General features: G+C 36.8%; 1 protein-coding gene across 6 annotated transcripts in view; it reads right to left on the bottom strand.

Annotated features, from left to right (window-relative positions):
* The window catches only part of LOC126817146 (dystrophin), a 293105-nt gene that overhangs the window by 252482 nt on the left and 24244 nt on the right, over nucleotides 1–16379 (bottom strand). For all 6 annotated transcript variants that reach the window (XR_007678819.2, XR_008787851.1, XM_050543983.2 and 3 more), the window contains exon 2: nucleotides 2008–2068. Coding sequence is in view for 3 of the 6 variants with exons in the window: in XM_050543983.2 (XP_050399940.2) it covers nucleotides 2008–2068 (61 nt within the window). In the remaining 3 variants the exon portion in view is untranslated. The remainder of the gene's footprint in view (nucleotides 1–2007; nucleotides 2069–16379) is intronic.

The raw sequence follows: 16379 nt of genomic DNA on the forward strand, positions 1-16379 counted from the left end.
AAATAATGCATATAAATTTCATACTGATCAGATGATCACTTTTGTCATTCAAACGTTCACAAGGTTCACAACCGCCATAACTCTAGAAATTATTGACGGAAATTGCTGAAATCCAATAGACTTCTGCTTCACACATTTAAATGATGCATATAAATTTCATACATATCGAGCATTAACAAGGTTGAAAAAAGTGAAACAAGGGCCATAACTCTAGAAGTAATAAATGAAAATTGCTGAAATTCAATAGGATTCTTCTCTTTACTAATTTAAATGACACATGCAAATTTCATATAGATCTGCAGTCGCAGATAACTTTTGATGTTAGAGCGTTCACAAGGTTCAATAGTGAAACAAGGGCCATAACTGTTAAGCGTAATAAACAGAAATTGTTGAAATTCAATAGGCTTCTTCGTTTCACTAATTCAAATAATGCATATAAATTTTAGAGAGATCGGATGATAACTTTTGGCGTTAGAGCGTTCACAAGGTTAAACAAAGTGAAACAAGGGCCATAACTCTAGAAGTAATAAACGGAAATTGCCGAAATTCAATAGGCTTCTTCATTTCAGTAATCTAAATAATGTATATAAACTTCAGAAAGATTGGATGATAACTTTTGGTGTTAGAGCGTTCACAAGGTTAAACAAAGTGAAACAAGGGCCATAACTCTAGAAGTAATAAACGGAAATTGCTGGAATTCAATAGACTTCTTCGTTTCCCTAATTTAAATATTCCATATAAATTTCACAAAGATTGGATGTTAACTTTTCGCATTAGAGCGTTCACAAGGTTCAACAAAGTGAAATTTAATAGGCTTCTTCATCTCACTAATGCAAACAACATATATCAATTTTAAAACAACTGGATGATAACTTTTGACGATGGACGGACGGACAGACGGGGGCGACAGCAATATACGTCCACATTTCTATGTGTTCGCATAAAAATCATTGAAAATTAATATACTTGTTCGTCTCAAGACCTTTAACTCTGTATCAATCTGAAGTCAATCGCAACAATTATATGTAGGCGTAAACACGGTGTATAAATATAAAATCAATCAGATGATAACTATGGTCTCTAAAAGCATCCACAAGATTTTTCAAAGTGATCAAGGGCAGTATTTATCAGAAATCGTGAAATGAAATGAAATGGGGTTTAAAGTCCTACTGTTCTGCTCCTATACTGGGCTAATGAAGACGGGCATACGCCATACAGTGTGCTATGAGGGAAATTTTGCCCGGGCAGCGGCACTATCGCCTACTCTTATATCGAATTCCAACTGCCAAGGGATCTTTTACCTGCATTCCAATGTATACACGGGACCTCGGTTTTTCGTCTCATCCGAAAGACTAGACAGCTGTCCTTGTCAGGCCCTCCGTTCTGCACCACTGAGAAGGGGAAACCACGTCGGAAAATCCAGATGAACTTTCTCGGCCAATGCAGGGATTGAACACCGGACCTCCAGGCTAGCGAGCCAGAGTCTTAACCACCTAGCCAGCGTCTTAACCACCTAGCCACCATGGCCCCCATCGGAAATCGTTGAAAATCAATAGGCTTCTTCATCTCATGACCTTAAGATATTAACTTTAGCCTCTAGAGCGTCCACAAGATTTTTCAAGTGATCAAGGGTCATAACTCTGGAAGTAATTATCGGAAATCAGTGAAAATCTACAGGCTTCTTCGTCTCATGACCTTAACCACTGTGCATAAATTTAAAGTTAATCGGATATTAACTTTAGCCTCTAGAGCATCCACAGGCAATTGTGGACGCCAAACTGACTGACGAACGGACGGATGGGGGCGACAACATATGACTACATTGCAATATGGGCGTATAAAAATTGAAATAAGCATCAATTAAGCCATATTTGTACCAATAAATTCCTATCTTGTGGTTTTATCAAGATGTCAATTTTATAAAATGTTCTTTATTATCTTGATCATATAGCTTCCATACAAATTCTTCAATCCAAATCATGTGATTTGCAAAATCTAAATACTTACTCAACATAAAATGGAATTGCTTCCTCTGTGTGTTTTTTCTCCCATCCATCCATGATGATATCTAAAAACAACCATTTATAAACCAATCTTAGCAAATCACTCTGTTCTTTCATGTTAATTGATTAATTTTTTAATAATAAGATCAGAGGTGTAAAAAAAATTTTGAATTCACTAGTCCAGGGCTAGTTGTCTACTGTCAAAGACACTAGCCCAGCATTTTAAATTTCCACTAGTCCATAGTTGGACAAGGTACAAGCTTTAATCTTCAATAATGTGCACTGCAGATTGTCTCCCATTTGACCACATTAAATGAAGTGTCTAAATGAAGTGTATACTTATTCTCAGATCTCAATTATTCGCGCTTATGTTTTTGTTGCTTCCCAACCTATCTTTTAAAAACATCGTAGACTTGATTGGGTAACAACAAGCCAACAGTGAAGCTGATGTCCCCCAGCGAAATCCCAACATAAATAGATGACACATATTAATTAATCGTACATTTATTTTTTTCAAAAGTATCAAGCAATCAAACCGATTATCAACTATACACCAAGTTTCATTACTCTCTATCAGATAGAATCAAAGTTATCTGGTCCCAAAGCATCAACCAATAAAATTGCTTAGCTCTGTATAGCTTTAGTTAGAAATGTTAATCATTGAAATCAGTCAAGACATTCACCTAATGAACATCAACATCAAGTTTAAACATTCTACCTCAATTAAAAGCAGAGTTGTTATGTCCCAATGTCTTGACCAAGCAAATTTCTTAACGATCCTTAGCCTAAGCAGAAAATTCTCATAATCAAACTTAGTCATGGTAATGATATAATGAATCTATACTCAGAGTTTCATCACTCTCACTTAATTAAAGGAGCTAACATTTGGGACCCACAAATTGACACAAATGGGTCGCAACGTATATAATAATGTAATATGAATGTAAATAAACTGATTTACATTAAATCATTTCCGTTTTTACTCTAATTTCAAAGCGAAATACGCCAGAAGTCTTAATCGAATGGCAATCTCTTTGTCTGGTTATTCCAGTCTACACCGATAGTATTTATTGCGCATGCTCTCCAGATAAGAATATCAGGTCACCCTTTGACATGACTTGTGGAATATGTATAACCTAGTTCTTCGAGTCGCTTGCTACAAATTGCGCTGAAACGTATTATGGTACATGAATCGTGTACCAATCGTAAAATGTTTATTTTGTCTTAAATACTGGATGTCAGAAGACCATCTTTTCTCGGTAAGATCACAAATGTTGATTACAATTGACAAATAATTCGTGTTTTCAATGTCGAAGGTTTTGGATGATATTGACTTAGCTACTTTAAAACCAAAGTTATTGGCCCTAAAGCATCAATCAATCAGATTGCTTATCTCTGCTTACCATAAGCAAACAATGTTTATCATTGCACTCCATCAAGGCATGAACGCCTACACCAAGTCTGAACATTCTAGCTCAATTAGAAGGAGAGTTATTGTGTTCCAAAGTCTCGGCCAATCAAATTGTTTATCGCTCTGCTTACCCTGAGCAGAAAATGCTCATTATCGAACTTAGTCATGGTAATGATGTAATGAAACTATACACCAAGTTTCATAACTCTCACTTAATTACAACTAAAGTTATCGTGTCCCAAAGCATCAACCAATCAAATTGCTTATCTCTGCTTACCCTAAGCTGAAAATGCTTATCTTTGAACTCCACCTACAGCAAGTTTGAACATTCTAGCTCAATTAGAAAGAGAGTTATTGTGTCCCAAAAAGTGTGACGGACAGACAGACGAATGGACAGACAGACGGATAAACCCATTTTAATAGTCCCCTGCTTTCTCCGAAAGGTGGGGGACAATTAAGGATGTAATAAACGGCTACTTGGTTAACCGGTCACGGTTCGGTTGCACAGGTAAACCGGTTCAAAAAATTCTTAACCGGTATTCATTTTCATATCATATTTGACCTTCAAACCCAGGGATGGTAGCCACAACAATGTTTTCTTTTACTAAAGACCACATAAATACTTCATTTAGCACTTGTCATTTGTAATAAATCATGGGAAGTTAACGTTTTTAAATTCCCGCTCCAAGTTTTGCATTACTTATTAGCCTTCGCTGCCGGTAGCAAAATTTACTCAAATCCACCATTATTTCAACTCATATAATAATAATTTTTATCTATATTTAATAATATACTGTTCTTTATACCAAATTGCCATTAAGGTTTCACACTGCTTACCTTGTGTGAAACACTATTGTTTTTGTTCGGATTATTAATCTTATTATTTCATATGAAAGCTTAGGGTTAGACACAGCGTAGCTTGTGTGAAACACTATTGTTTTTGTTCAGATTATTATTTAAGCTTTCATATTTCATATGAAAGCTTATTGTTTCTGTTAAGATTATTATTAAGCTTTCATATTTCATATGAAAGCTTATTGTTTCTGTTAAGATTCTTATTATTTCATATGAAAGCTTATTGTTTCTGTTAAGATTATTATTAAGCTTTCATATTTCATATGAAAGCTTATTGTTTCTGTTAAGATTCTTATTAAGCTTTCATATGTATTACATATGAAAGCTTATTGTTTCAGTTAAGATTATTAAGCTTTCATATGTATTACATATGAAAGCTTATTGTTTCTGTTAAGATTATTATTATTATTATTATTTTTTTTTTTTTTGTGTTTTTCCTGCAAATCTTATATCTCAGAATCTAACCGTGGGATCTTTCTGAAACCTTGACCTACCCCCCAAAGAATGGGTGGTGGCTTTGGAATAGGTATGTTTTCAAAACGTTTTACAAATCCGAAATCACCGAATTTTACGAACGAATGTATTTGACCTACATTGCTGTAACTTTGTGACTTTTTGACCTATTTTACTAAAAAAAAATTCTTTGAGTACCTTGAATCATTTACTTCAAATCTGCTATTTCGGATTTTCAAATTTCAAAAATTCGTCGCTGTGATTTCGAACCGGAAGTTAAAATCAACTTGACAACTTCTTTAATAGTTGCACGATTTTCATGAAATTCAGTATATATGTAGATCTTACCGATACAACTTGAAAAATGTCATTAGAAATTTTCTGTATTATCTCCCCTTGATGAAATTAAGGATCCAATTTTTAAAAAAAATCAACGAAATATAGTTCCGATTGCCTTGAAATTGTATTTCTTTACTAGTTACGACACTACTGATTCGTACACTAAAAATGGAGTTTGTATCCCAAACCGGAAGTGCCACCATCTTGAAATGTGAAATATCGCTACGGCTTTTTTGATATTTTACTTACAGACAAGAGGATTATATTTTCCAAATCCTTGAAGGAAAGCCCATAAAATGTAGGCAGTAGAATTTTGATTTAGGTCAACTGATGGACGCCATTTTGAATTGAAAATGAAAAATAGTGAAAAATCCACATTAATGGGCTTGAAAACATACACAATTTGTCGTGACTTAGAGAATGTGTCTCCTATTACCGAAATTATTACATTTCATTATAGCCTGGATCATGGTCGAGTGTTTGGTATTTGAATATTTCAAAAATTTGGATTTCGCCTTTGATGTTTTCCGTGCCGACAAGGTTGTTTTCGAGTTTAGCTAGTTTTGAATTCGCGCATGCGTTACACAGGAACCAACGGTACCATGAGTACTAAATTCCGGCGAGCAACTTTTCACGTTGGTACCTAGGTACCCTGAAAATTTCAAGGTGATACCTGCATTCGTTCAAGTCGTTTTTTCTTGTCACCTGCCTTTCGTCGGTTTTTTTCGAAGTCAATTTACGGCTTCCATGAGGAGAAAAAAGTGGAATTTCGCCGTGACACAGGCACCGATTGTCCGAAAACCATGAAATTTGGACACAATACACCCATTACCACCCCGGACTCTGTGCTTTACCCCCATTTTGATACCATTAAAAAAAGAGTTTTACATAAGCTTACATATTATTATAATCCCTATGAAATATTTTAATTATTTACTGCTATAATATGAATTATCACTTATTCCCCATTAAATAAATATCGGTCACCGGGTGCAGCTGTACAACTTCAAGGACCCTGGCCTCAAGTGCATGGGACCAACTCTACATTTTCTGAAATGTCAATAAAAGCCATGGAATGATTTCATTTAAAAAAAATAATCAGAAAGTAAATCTATTTTTATTTATATGCTATTTGTTGCCAGAAAATATATTTTGTTACTAGTCTAATTCAAATTTAAAAATAAACAATATTTTTTTCTGAAAATCAATGTCGAAATTTAGTGTATCATATATGATACAATGGGTCTGAGGCATATTTTATTGATATATAGAAATTAATGCAGTGTTCTCATTATGTGTTAAAAGAGTGCCAGAAATGTCTCGAAATTCAGCCATTTGTGTATTTAGTATATCAAGTATATGCGTGTATTACAAAGCTCTGATTTGTGTGATTTGTGTACACCCCGCCCCCCCCCCCCCCCTCGTCCTCGTGCAAGGATTATTGTCTAGTCGTTCGGATGGTACGAAAACCTGTCAAAGTGGTTCCCCGTTGGCAGTGGTGAAGTATGGAAGGCCTAGCAAGGATCTGTGTCTAGTCGTTTCGATGGGACGAAAAACGCCCGTCCCCTCATCCATGGTACAAGGATTAGTGCCTAGTCGCTTGGATGGTATGCAAAACAGAGGTCCCCTATCTCTCCCTTTGTCCGTGGTTCTTGACCGAAGGCCCGACAACTAACTTTGCGTGCAGTTTTTTGGGTAGGACGAAAAATCGAAATCCTGTGTGCATATTGGCGTGCATGAAAAATAACCCTTTGCATTTGGAATTTTATGCACCCACCCCACCCTCGAACAACGCTTAACATAAGATTTAGTTTTCACTACCTACATTGTAAAATTTGTTTGATTTCAGATGACTTAGCCCCGGTTTTTCACAGTGAAAGATTTTGATGAAACTTGACATCCATGTTTATAACCCAAAGATATGGTTCCTTTCGATATTTGCGCATATCGAATCGTAACTTCATGAATTATGTTCCCTGATTGTAAGAAAAATCACTTTATATTTCGCGTGTTCTCTATCTATCTCTCGGAAATGGAATATGGAAATACACAAGCTAGCTAGTTTATTACAGGGTGGTGGTGGTGGGGATGAGGTCTTCTATTAGCAATGATTTTTTGACTACAAAATATACGCTCTAACTCATTACTCAAACTAAAGCAAAAAAGCGGTACCGTAAAACTCATTTTATATATTCTTACAATAGCAATGCACTTCGGGATTAACTTAGAAATGGTTCCACTACTGATGTCTTCCGCCTTACTCCTGCCACAGTAGTGGCTTGTCCTACGGAGTTCCTTTCCGCAAGTTTTTTTTAGTCAAATGACTACAAAAAGGTTACTGGCCTATGTATAGCTCCCTTAATTTACACATAAACTGACCTAAAACTGCACTGCACATATAATAAACCAATTCCCATTGAAATAAAGGTGAAGCCGTACCGCATAATTATATGATTTGATGAAACCCAACTGCTACCTGAAGTTTCTCGCCTATCGAAGTTATAATATCCGCCGGTGTCGTGGCGGCTCGCACATTATAAGAATCATTGCTTTGAAAATGTAGAACGCATTAACACAAAGAAAAACTGATCGGTAACTATACTCAGCCAAATTAAAAACTTGACACTGATGAATTTCAACAAATCTTTTTTTCTGGTAAGTCAAATAAATTTTAAAGTGTTTCTAACGATAGTAAGTAGTAAGAAGCCTTTAATTTCATAAAATTGTAAAGTCACATGGATCACGTGACTTTTGAGCATATAAAGATGAAAAACCTGAAAAACACGTGTAAACACAAACTCGTGAGGTCAATCGATGCAAGTTTGCTTAAACTGAACACGCACACGTAACTTGAACTGGAAAAACAAATTAAAATTGTTATTTTCATCTTTGTTAGAAAATGCTGCGCCTTTCAAATGTAGAACGTCTACGTTATATAGGTAGGCTCTATGCTGGTCAGTCTGTGGTCACTGTTGCAATATCTATATTTAATAATATACTGTTCTTTATACCAAATTGCCATTAAGGTTTCACACTGCTTACCTTGTGTGAAACACTATTGTTTTTGTTCGGATTATTAATCTTATTATTTCATATGAAAGCTTAGGGTTTCACACTGCGTAGCTTGTGTGAAACACTATTGTTTTTGTTCAGATTATTATTTAAGCTTTCATATTTCATATGAAAGCTTATTGTTTCTGTTAAGATTCTTATTAAGCTTTCATATGTATTACATATGAAAGCTTATTGTTTCTGTTAAGATTATTATTATTATTATTATTTTTTTTTTTTTTGTGTTTTTCCTGCAAATCTTATATCTCAGAATCTAACCGTGGGATCTTTCTGAAACTTTGACCTACCCCCCAAAGAATGGGTGGTGGCTTTGGAATAGGTATGTTTTCAAAACGTTTTACAAATCCGAAATCACCGAATTTTACGAACGAATGTATTTGACCTACATTGCTGTAACTTTGTGACTTTTTGACCTATTTTACTAAAAAAAAATTCTTTGAGTACCTTGAATCATTTACTTCAAATCTGCTATTTCGGATTTTCAAATTTCAAAAATTCGTCGCTGTGATTTCGAACCGGAAGTTAAAATCAACTTGACAACTTCTTTAATAGTTGCACGATTTTCATGAAATTCAGTATATATGTAGATCTTACCGATACAACTTGAAAAATGTCATTAGAAATTTTCTGTATTATCTCCCCTTGATGAAATTAAGGATCAAATTTTAAAAAAAAATCAACGAAATATAGGTCCGATTGCCTTGAAATTATATTTCTTTACTAGTTACGACACTACTGATTCGTACACTAAAAATGGAGTTTGTATCCCAAACCGGAAGTGCCACCATCTTGAAATGTGAAATATTGCTAAGGCTTTTTTGATATTTTACTTACAGACAAGAGGATTATATTTTCCAAATCCTTGAAGGAAAGCCCATAAAATGTAGGCAGTAGAATTTTGATTTAGGTCAACTGATGGACGCCATTTTGAATTGAAAATGAAAAATAGTGAAAAATCCACATTAATGGGCTTGAAAACATACACAATTGGTCGTGACTTAGAGAATGTGTCTCCTATTACCGAAATTATTACATTTCATTATAGCCTGGATCATGGTCGAGTGTTTGGTATTTGAATATTTCAAAAATTTGGATTTCGCCTTTGATGTTTTCCGTGCCGACAAGGTTGTTTTCGAGTTTAGCTAGTTTTGAATTCGCGCATGCGTTACACAGGAACCAACGGTACCATGAGTACTAAATTCCGGCGAGCAACTTTTCACGTTGGTACCTAGGTACCCTGAAAATTTCAAGGTGATACCTGCATTCGTTCAAGTCGTTTGTTCTTGTCACCTGCCTTTCGTCGGTTTTTTTCTAAGTCAATTTACAGCTTCCATGAGGAGAAAAAAGTGGAATTTCGCCGTGACACAGGCACCGATTGTCCGAAAACCATGAAATTTGGACACAATACGCCCATTACCACCCCGGACTCCGTGCTTTACCCCCATTTTGATACCATTAAAAAAAAGAGTTTTACATAAGCTTACATATTATTATAATCCCTATGAAATATTTTAATTATTTACTGCTATAATATGAATTATCACTTATTCCCCATTAAATAAATATCGGTCACCGGGTGCAGCTGTACAACTTCAAGGACCCTGGCCTCAAGTGCATGGGACCAACTCTACATTATCTGAAATGTCAATAAAAGCCCTGGAATGATTTCATTTAAAAAAAATAATCAGAAAGTAAATCTATTTTTATTTATATGCTATTTGTTGCCAGAAAATATATTTTGTTACTAGTCTAATTCAAATTTAAAAATAAACAATATTTTTTTCTGAAAATCAATGTCGAAATTTAGTGTATCATATATGATACAATGGGTCTGAGGCATATTTTATTGATATATACAAATTAATGCAGTGTTCTCATTATGTGTTAAAAGAGTGCCAGAAATGTCTCGAAATTCAGCCATTTGTGTATTTAGTATATCAAGTATATGCGTGTATTACAAAGCTCTGATTTGTGTGATTTGTGTACACCCCGCCCCCCCCCCCCTCGTCCTCGTGCAAGGATTATTGTCTAGTCGTTCGGATGGTACGAAAACCTGAGGTCAAAGTGGTTCCCCGTTGGCAGTGGTGAAGTATGGAAGGCCTAGCAAGGATCTGTGTCTAGTCGTTTCGATGGGACGAAAAACGCCCGTCCCCTCATCCATGGTACAAGGATTAGTGCCTAGTCGCTTGGATGGTATGCAAAACAGAGGTCCCCTATCTCTCCCTTTGTCCGTGGTTCTTGACCGAAGGCCCGACAACTAACTTTGCGTGCAGTTTTTTGGGTAGGACGAAAAATCGAAATCCTGTGTGCATATTGGCGTGCATGAAAAATAACCCTTTGCATTTGGAATTTTATGCACCCACCCCACCCTCGAACAACGCTTAACATAAGATTTAGTTTTCACTACCTACATTGTAAAATTTGTTTGATTTCAGATGACTTAGCCCCGGTTTTTCACAGTGAAAGATTTTGATGAAACTTGACATCCATGTTTATAACCCAAAGATATGGTTCCTTTCGATATTTGCGCATATCGAATCGTAACTTCATGAATTATGTTCCCTGATTGTAAGAAAAATCACTTTATATTTCGCGTGTTCTCTATCTATCTCTCGGAAATGGAATATGGAAATACACAAGCTAGCTAGTTTATTACAGGGTGGTGGTGGTGGGGATGAGGTCTTCTATTAGCAATGATTTTTTGACTACAAAATATACGCTCTAACTCATTACTCAAACTAAAGCAAAAAAGCGGTACCGTAAAACTCATTTTATATATTCTTACAATAGCAATGCACTTCGGGATTAACTTAGAAATGGTTCCACTACTGATGTCTTCCGCCTTACTCCTGCCACAGTAGTGGCTTGTCCTACGGAGTTCCTTTCCGCAAGTTTTTTTTAGTCAAATGACTACAAAAAGGTTACTGGCCTATGTATAGCTCCCTTAATTTACACATAAACTGACCTAAAACTGCACTGCACATATAATAAACCAATTCCCATTGAAATAAAGGTGAAGCCGTACCGCATAATTATATGATTTGATGAAACCCAACTGCTACCTGAAGTTTCTCGCCTATCGAAGTTATAATATCCGCCGGTGTCGTGGCGGCTCGCACATTATAAGAATCATTGCTTTGAAAATGTAGAACGCATTAACACAAAGAAAAACTGATCGGTAACTATACTCAGCCAAATTAAAAACTTGACACTGATGAATTTCAACAAATCTTTTTTTCTGGTAAGTCAAATAAATTTTAAAGTGTTTCTAACGATAGTAAGTAGTAAGAAGCCTTTAATTTCATAAAATTGTAAAGTCACATGGATCACGTGACTTTTGAGCATATAAAGATGAAAAACCTGAAAAACACGTGTAAACACAAACTCGTGAGGTCAATCGATGCAAGTTTGCTTAAACTGAACACGCACTCGTAACTTGAACTGGAAAAACAAATTAAAATTGTTATTTTCATCTTTGTTAGAAAATGCTGCGCCTTTCAAATGTAGAACGTCTACGTTATATAGGTAGGCTCTATGCTGGTCAGTCTGTGGTCACTGTTGCAAGAGCCTTTAATTGTTCACGCCAGACAATAATTAATCTTAGAATGAGAGTGCTTCAAACTGGAACTATTGCCGACCGCCCAAGGGCGGGAGCGCCACGTGTGACGTCACTCCAGGAAGATCAAGCAATACGATTACGTCATCTTAGAAACAGATTTGTCACTGCAACCTCCACAAGTAGAGAGATGTTTGGTGGAAGGGTAACTGCACAAACTGTTCGAAATCGCTTGCAGGCTGCTGGTCTTCGAGCTCGGAGGCCCTATAATGGATCAATATTGACACCTCTTCATCGCCGTAACCGACTTGTGAGGGCCACAAGACACATAAGATTTACTCAAAGACATTGGAATTCGGTTGTCTTTAGTGACGAATCTCGATTCACTTTGAGATTTGCCGATGGCAGGGCCCAAGTGTACCCCAGACGAGGTGAACGTTACGCTCAAGTATGCGTCAGAGAAGTTGACCGATTTGATGGCGACAGCGTCCTGGTTTGGGGTTCTTTTTTGTTCACATGGACGTTCTCCTCGTGTTGCTGTCCAAGGGAATTTAAATGCTGTCCAGTACAGGGATCAGATTTTGCAATCTGTTCTTCTTCCATTTACGCAGAGACATGGGCCTGGACTAACGTTTCAACAAGACAATGCTCGACCCCATACAGCAATTGCTACCCAGAATTTTTTAAGAAATGCCGGTGTCCAAGTCCTGGATTGGCCGTCGCTTAGCCCCGACCTTAATCCTATTGAACACATCTGGGACGAACTGGGTCGACGTGTTCGTCAGCAAGTGAATCCACCACTGACGTTGCAGGACCTTCAACATGCTCTTGCTGAGCAGTGGCGACGTCTTCCTCGGGTAGTGTTTACTAATGTTCTGAGATCCATGAGAAGACGTTGTGTGGCAGTACGAGACGCTAGAGGAGGCCACAACCGTTACTAAACACTTTATTCCAATTGTTCTCCAAGACTGTGAATTTCATTTTGGGGGGTACTGTGACATCACGAACGTTATCAATGTCAAAAACTTTCGGCGAGACGTATTCTTGCTTTCTGTTGATGTCAAGGTCGTCTGTGCACAACATAACACTAAAATAGTTGCCTTAAACCAAATATTAAAAATCTAGTCCCAAAAATCCCGAGTGTCAAGTTTTTAATTTGGCTGAGTATAGTTTAGTGGTCCAGTCTTCACTATAATTTGTGATAGAATTACTTATTTAAAAAAAACTGAATGATGTAAAAAAAAAAATGGTTGGAGTGCCCAAGTTTAGATTTGTCGTTGATTTCATAAAGATGTTAGGATATAGAACGTTAAATACTGTGTGATTCAACATGGCCGCCGAGGGGTTTAATATGATATAAGTACGAAAAACATGTACATGTAGTACCAAATGGTTTATATGTATGAGAGTCAAGGTTTGGACTAAATGTCTTGGGGAAGTAGCTGGCGACTAGTATGTGACTCTCTTTAGTGGACCGATGTGAGATTGCCCATTGTATTAACTGGACGGGTAGGCCTATTCACCTTCAGTTATGTGTCAATATCAAATAAGCGGCTTCTTATCAACACGGTCGGCTCTGGGCCGGTTTAATTCTATGTATCTCTCGTAGCTGAGAGAAAAAAAGATTTTTTAGCCGAGAGAATATCTTCCGTCAGAGTGGTTGTTGATTCATAGATTCTAATAACCCCTTTTGAAGTTTATATGAAAGCTTTGATATCTGCTATGCAGATCTAGTTATTATTATTTTTTTGTTTGTGTTTTTCCTGCAAATCTTATATCTCAGAATCTAACCGTGGGATCTTTCTGAAACTTTGACCTGCCCCCCAAGAATGGGTGGTGGCTTTGGAATAGGTATATTTTCAAAACGTTTTACACATCCAAAATTACCGAATTTTACGAACGAATGCATTTGACCTACATTGCTGTAACTTTGTGACTTTTTGACCTATTTTACTAAAAACAAATTCTTTGAGTACCTTGAATCATTTACTTCAAATCTGCAATTTCGGATTTTCGAGTTTCGAAAATTCGTCGCTGTGATTTCGAACCGGAAGCTAAAATCAACTTGACAACTTCTTTAATAGTTGCACGATTTTCATGAAATTAAGAATGTAAGTAGATCTTACCGACACAACTTGAAAAATGCCATTAGAAATTTTCTGTATTATCTCCCCTTGATGAAATTAAGGATCAAAGTTTTAAAAAAAAAATCGGTGAAATATAGGTCCGGTTGCCTTGAAATTGTATTTCTTTACTAGCTACGACACTACTGATTCGTACACAAAAAATGGAGTTTGTAGCCCAAACCGGAAGTGCCACCATCTTGAAATGTGAAATATCGCTAAGGCTTTTTTGATATTTTACTTACAGACAAGGGAATTATATTTTCCAAATCCTTGAAGGAAAGCCCATAAAATGTAGGCAGTAGAATTTTGATTTAGGTCAACTGATGGACGCCATTTTGAATTGAAAATGAAAAATAGTGAAAAATCCATTTTAATGGGCTTGAAAACATACACAATTGGTCGAGGCTTAGAGAATCTGTCTCCTATTACCGAAATTAATACATTTCAGGATAGCCTGGATCATGATCGAATGTTTGGTATTTGAATATTTCAAAAATTCGAATTTCGCCTTTGATGTTTTCCGTGCCGACAAGGTTGTTTTCGAGTTTAGCTGGTTTTGACTTCGCGCATGCGCTACGCTGGAACCAACGGTACCATGAGTACTAAATTCCGGCGAGCAACTTTTCACATTGATACCTAGGTACCCTGAAAATTTCAAGGTGATACCTACATTCGTTCAAGTCGTTTGTTCTTGTCACCTGCCTTTCGTCGTTTCCCCATGAGGGGAAAAAAGTGGAATTTCGCCGTGACACCGGCACCGATTGTCCGAAAACCATGAAATTTGGACACAATACGCCCATTACCACCCCGGACTCTGTGCCTTACTCCCATTTTGATCCGATTAAATAAAAAGAGTTTTAGCAAAAAAACGATTTTCGGAATTTAATATTGGTTTTAACCCTGTAATACCCAGCATATCAGATATGCACACCTACATGATATAAATATTATTATAATCCCTATGAAATATTTTAATTATTTACTGCTATAATATGAATTATCACTTATTCCCCGTTAAATAAATATCGGTCACCGGCTGCAGCTGTACAACTTCAAGGACCCTGGCCTCAAGTGCATGGGACCAACTCTACATTTTCTGAAATGTCAATAAAAGCCATGGAATGATTTCATTTAAAAAATATAATCAGAAAGTAAATCTATTTTTATTTATATGCTATTTGTTGCCAGAAAATATATTTTGTTACTAGTCTAATTCAAATTTAAAAATAAAAAATATTTTTTCTGAAAATCAATGTCGAAATTTAGTGTATCATATATGATACAATGGGTCTGAGGCATATTTTATTGATATATAGAAATTAATGCAGTGTTCTCATTATGTGTTAAAAGAGTGCCAGAAATGTGTCGAAATTCAGCCATTTGTGTATTTAGTATATCAAGTATATGCGTGTATTACAAAGCTCTGATTTGTGTGATTTGTGTACACCCCGCTCCCCCCCCTCCTCCTCGTGTCACTATCATGTACATATCAATTCTGCTGCCAACCCACCCACGCGAACATGACTAAATTATGAAACATTGTCTAGTCGTTTGTATGTTACGACAAAATGAGGCCAGCGTGGCTCATTGTGCAGAACCGAAGGCCTTGCAAGGATTAGTGTCTAGTCGTTCGGATGGTACGAAAACCCGAGATCAAAGTGGTTCCCCGTTGGCAGTGGTGAAGTATGGAAGGCCTAGCAAGGATCTGTGTCTAGTCGTTTCGATGGGACGAAAAACGCCCGTCCCCTCGTCCATGGTACAAGGATTAGTGCCTAGTTGCTTGGATGGTATGCAAAACAGAGGTCCCCTATCTCTCCCTTTGTCCGTGGTTCTTGACCGAAGGCCCGACAACTAACTTTGCGTGCAGTTTTTTTGGTAGGACGAAAAATCGAAATCCTGTGTGCATATTGGCGTGCACAAAAAATAACCCTTTGCATTTGGAATTTTATGCACCCACCCCACCCTCGAACAACGCTTAACATAACATTTTGTTTTCACTACCTACATTGTAGAATTTGTTTGATTTCAGATGACTTAGCCCCGGTTTTTCACAGTGAAAGATTTTGATGAATATAAAGATGAAAAACCTGAAAAACACGTGTAAACACAAACTCGTGAGGTCAATCGATGCAAGTTTGCTTAAACTGAACACGCACTCGTAACTTGAACTGGAAAAACAAATTAAAATTGTTATTTTCATCTTTGTTAGAAAATGCTGCGCCTTTCAAATGTAGAATGTCTACGTTATATAGGTAGGCTCTATGCTGGTCAGTCTGTGGTCACTGTTGCAAGAGCCTTTAATTGTTCACGCCAGACAATAATTAATCTTAGAATGAGAGTGCTTCAAACTGGAACTATTGCCGACCGCCCAAGGGCGGGAGCGCCACGTGTGACGTCACTCCAGGAAGATCAAGCAATACGATTACGTCATCTTAGAAACAGATTTGTCACTGCAACCTCCACAAGTAGAGAGATGTTTGGTGGAAGGGTAACTGCACAAACTGTTCGAAATCGCTTGCAGGCTGCTGGTCTTCGAGCTCGGAGGCCCTATAATGGATCAATAT

Source organism: Patella vulgata, chromosome 4 (genome assembly GCF_932274485.2).
Source record: "Patella vulgata chromosome 4, xgPatVulg1.2, whole genome shotgun sequence".
NCBI classification, from domain to species: domain Eukaryota; kingdom Metazoa; phylum Mollusca; class Gastropoda; family Patellidae; genus Patella; species Patella vulgata.